The sequence below is a fragment of the Syngnathus leptorhynchus genome, chromosome 2 (assembly GCF_054491065.1).
Source record: "Syngnathus leptorhynchus isolate UIUO chromosome 2, UIUO_Slep, whole genome shotgun sequence".
Lineage (NCBI taxonomy): Eukaryota > Metazoa > Chordata > Actinopteri > Syngnathiformes > Syngnathidae > Syngnathus > Syngnathus leptorhynchus.
In genome coordinates, this window is record NC_141196.1 from 22,858,631 (window position 1) to 22,862,787 (window position 4,157).

General features: G+C 48.3%; 1 protein-coding gene across 1 annotated transcript; it reads right to left on the reverse strand.

The window, feature by feature from the left end:
- Positions 1-213: 213 nt before the first annotated feature.
- Positions 214-3,252, reverse strand: slitrk2 (SLIT and NTRK-like family, member 2). Its single transcript, XM_085904575.1, has 2 exons — positions 3,082-3,252; positions 214-2,922 (listed from the first exon to the last, which is right to left on the reverse strand). The coding sequence occupies exon 2, from the start codon at positions 2,860-2,862 to the stop codon at positions 214-216; it is 2,649 nt and encodes an 882-aa protein (XP_085760701.1). The 5' UTR covers positions 2,863-2,922; positions 3,082-3,252.
- Positions 3,253-4,157: the final 905 nt, after the last annotated feature.

Genomic DNA, 4,157 nt, shown 5'->3' on the forward strand with positions numbered 1-4,157 from the left:
TGCTTCTTTTGTAAATATTGGAAAGAAAATAGAAGAAATGTAATCCGTAAAAAAAGGTTTGTTTTCCGTCCATCATCTGAGCTTCAACACAGATAAGACAGCAATATAGTGGGCTATAATAACAGTTGCTGATTGACACTTTATAATCATTATGAATGTTGCAAAGATCCTTGGTAGAGGGGGCGGAGCTTGGGAGGCTATTACATCATTATCTTACAGCTGGCTCATAGCAGTGTGTTTCTCCAGAACTTCCAGATAGTCCGGTTCTGTTTTTAGCTTCCCATGAAGAAGAAATTGGTGCCCACTGTTTTTGGAAGGGAGCTCGACCCCAAAGCATTTCCTGGGGGTTCCGTACACTACAGTTTTGCTCAACCTGTCTTGGTTGGTGACATGTCGCGGGGCTGTGGCAGCCTCGTAGGGGGGCACAATGCAAGGTCTCTTGGGTAAAGTGCAGAAATTGTAACTGAAGGGCGAGGTGCCAGCAGTTGTTGGAAGCTTCTCGTTGGGCCTCTCGCCTACATTTTGATATAACATGTCCGGCGGCGATGTTGGCGATTTGTCCTTAAAATCCACTGCGCCGATGGTAAAAGCTCCCGGGCTCTGTGTAAGAGTATCATCTTTTTTCGCATTCAGAGGCCCGAAGCTTAGCTCCTTGAGGTTACGGTAAAATGCTACCTGCTCGCCATCTTTCTGTATGTAAATTGGGTTTTGGCACATGGAACCCACGGATGGAGGGATGTAATTGTACACATGACTTTGGGAATTTTTATCTTGGGTTGGTTCTGGATTGTAGGAGCCATACTGCACTTGAAAGGAGTTCAGATCTATATTGTTAGAGCCCGTTGGGACATGTTCCACCCCTTTGCGTCGTTTTAGAACAAAGACAAAGAGCCCTGCTCCAAAACAGACTGACAGGATGAAAACAATAAGAAGCCCTAGAATGAGAACTGAAAGCGGGACTTCTGGATGCAGCTCAGGGGTTTGCAGTCGGGATTCAGTGGGTCTGACTGAGCTGAAAGAAGAGGAGAAAGAGGGTGTTGGTGACTCAGTGCTGGGACTCACAAATGTTGGGGCTTTGGTAGGGGGGGCATATTGAGGTGGGGGCTCTTGGCTTGGCTCGGGACAGATGGCCTCATTGCGCAGTGAGCGCAGCAGGCGACCAGCGTGCTTAGAGGGTGAGTCACAAGTGATTTCATTAACCACAACACTGGTGCTGGACAGCTCCATCCAGTTTTTGAGTGCCACAATGTGACAGGTGCAGTCCCAGGGGTTCTCCTGGAGGTCAATCTGGATAAATGCCGATAACTGGTCAAGCACACCCTTGACGGGCAGATGGGAGAAGTGATTATTCCGTAAGTTGAGTCGTGTTAGCATGGTGCCCCTGAAGACGTTGTCAGGCAGTGATCTCAGCAGGTTATTGTTGAGGAAAAGCAGCTGAAGGTTATGTAAAGTGTTGAAGGTCTGTGGTAAAATGTCTTTGATGACATTGTATTCCAAATACAGATACTGGAGCGATTGCAGGCCAGCAAAAAGCGATTGCGAAAGCGACTCAATGTAATTCCCGTTCAGATAGAGCCGCCTCAGATTTGTCAGGTTCTCGAATGCGCCTTCCTGAATCATCGCGATCCGGTTATTCCCTAAATGAAGCAGCTCCAGCAGACTATACTCGGTCAGATCGGGTCTGTAGATCACTTGAAGGTAGTTACCGGTCAGGTGCAGTTTCTTTGGGTACGAGGGCTTGGGGTTCAACTCACTGATGTTATGCAACTTCCGCTCTTGACAGTTGATGTTAAGTCCACTGTCCGGGTTTTGGGATGTGCACACGCACACACTGGGGCACAAAATAGGCACAGGCGAGCGTGTCTGGTAAACCATTATAGGCCCAAAGACGTGTTTGTCCTTTGCGATGCGAGGAGTGGGCCGGTAGCGCATTTTAGGGGGTCGCGAGGCTTTAGGGAGACGGGTGGGGGAGATCATGCCGGGGATGTAGGTTGCGGGCAGCGCCCCTTGGAAGTGAGAGTCAGAGGCAGGGTGAGCACGCTCGCCAGCATTTCTGCGTGGGCACAGATCCTGCTTTATAAGCTGCGTGATGTCTTTACCGTGGAGCCTGAATGGCGTCTCGCATACAATGTCCCCCACAAAGACTGAAATAGTGTCCAACCAGGATTTTAGAGGAATCAGATCACAAGTACAATTCCACGGGTTTTCTTCCAGCTGGATCTCCATGATCCCACCAATGTGCTCCAGAACCCCTGCAAAGGGCAAAGTCTTGAGCCTGTTGCCACGTAAATCCAAATGGGTAAGGAGTACAAAGCGGAAGATATTTGGAGGCAAAGACAAAAGGAGGTTGTCATTGAGGATCAAGACTTTAAGCTTGTTCAGCTTACTGAAAGCGCTGGGTTCAATGGTGCTGATATAATTATAATCTGCCTGTAAATACTCCATACTCTCGAGTCCCGCAAACGTGTCCTCCTTTATGCCCTCCAGGTTGTTGTTGTTCAAGTGGAGCCTCTTTAAGAAGCGCAGCCCCTGAAAAGCATTACTTCCGATCTCCTGTAATCCATTATTGCCCAGATGCAGAGAGGTTACATTGCCGTAATTGACAAACTCATTTGCAGCAATACGAGACAGGAAGTTCCCATTTAGAAAAAGCTGTGAGACCTTATTTGGGGGTGCCTGGAACTGGCTGACGGTGGTAAATCCTTTATTCTCACAGTTAATATTCAAAATGTTCTCTCTCTCCTCACAGGCGCACCGGATCTTGCAGATATCTTTGGAGGCTGAAGTTTTGCGGCTCTCCGTCTCAGATGGTGACAGGCTGGTGACCGTGAGGACGCTCAGAAAGAGGACACCGCTCAGCATGTTTACAACCCAAAGTGCTTGTTAATACATGGATCCGGCATTTACGTTTGCATGGTGAGCCTTGAGGTGAACAAAAAAGTCGAGGAGAGTTGACATATTAGAAAAATGACTCACACAAAATGTCACGCACATACGTACCAACACGCTGACAAAAATCAAGCAATCATTAAGCTTATATCATATTAAGATGTGAGCTTGACACTAAAGATGTCGACTGACCTCCACTTTGGAAGAGAAAACAATTCCAAAATTCCTCAGCACAGAAAAAAAACAAACAATCCTATTAAAGAAAAAAAGCACTGGAAACGAACGGGATCCTGTGTGGAAGATGGATTTGGAACATTGTCAGACGCAGAGAACCGTTGCAAGAAAATCCATTCACTGCCTTCCCTTTTTTGCTCAGGGTGACCACATATTCAGTGGCTTCTTGGCTAGTAGCTCGCCAGCAGCTGCAGCAAATAATCAGAGGCTGACACGGATGGCTATACGCTCCCTCTCTCTCATCATATCAAATGCAAAAAAGCATGTCATTTTAGTCAATAAAAACCATCTGTAAACATCCCAGAATTGCAGTTATTGTACAGCAATGGGCAACTGGATATCCTTTATGGTCTTGAAAAAAACAAAAGAGGGGAAAAAAAGGAACTCTTGGGGTGGGAATCAGCAAGAAGCAGCACGAGAGAGCATGTGATAGAGACAGGGGGGAAACAGAGACAGAGAGGGAGAGAGGGAGTGAGAGAGAGAGAGAGAGAGAGAGAGAGAGAGAGAGAGAGAGAGAGAGAGAGAGAGAGAGAGAGAGAGAGAGAGAGAGTCATGGGAAATCTTCCGAGTTGAAGCTTAAGCGGAGCCTATGCTCCTAGTCCTCTTGCTGCGCTCTGTACAGTGAGTATTACTAAGCGTCTGCTGCTGATACTGCGTGCGTGCGTGCGTGCGTGCGTGCGTGCGTGCGTGCGTGCGTGCGTGCGTGCGTGCGTGCGTGCGTGCGTGCGTGCGTGCGTGCGTGCGTGCGTGCGTGCGTGCGTGCGTGCGTGCGTGCGTGCGTGCGTTTGGTTGTCTGTGCATGCGTGTGTGCGCGTGGGAGAGAAAGAGCAAAAAAAGGAACTGAATGAGGCAAACCCACGGGTCATCACATCAGTGACTTTGACACGTTCTATCGATTCAATGTCTCTCTCTCTCTCTCTCTCTCTCTCTCTCTCTCTCTCTCTCTCGCTCTGTCTTCTCCTGCCTCTCTCTCTCGCTCTCGCTTTCGTTCTCTCCCTCCCTCCCATGCAGCTCATCCTTATGAAAAGTCCCAT

Bases quoted from the DNA above. Each gene is read 5' to 3' on its own strand.
- slitrk2 (XM_085904575.1), bottom strand. From the start codon at position 2,862: ATGCTGAGCGGTGTCCTCTTTCTGAGCGTCCTCACGGTCACCAGCCTG.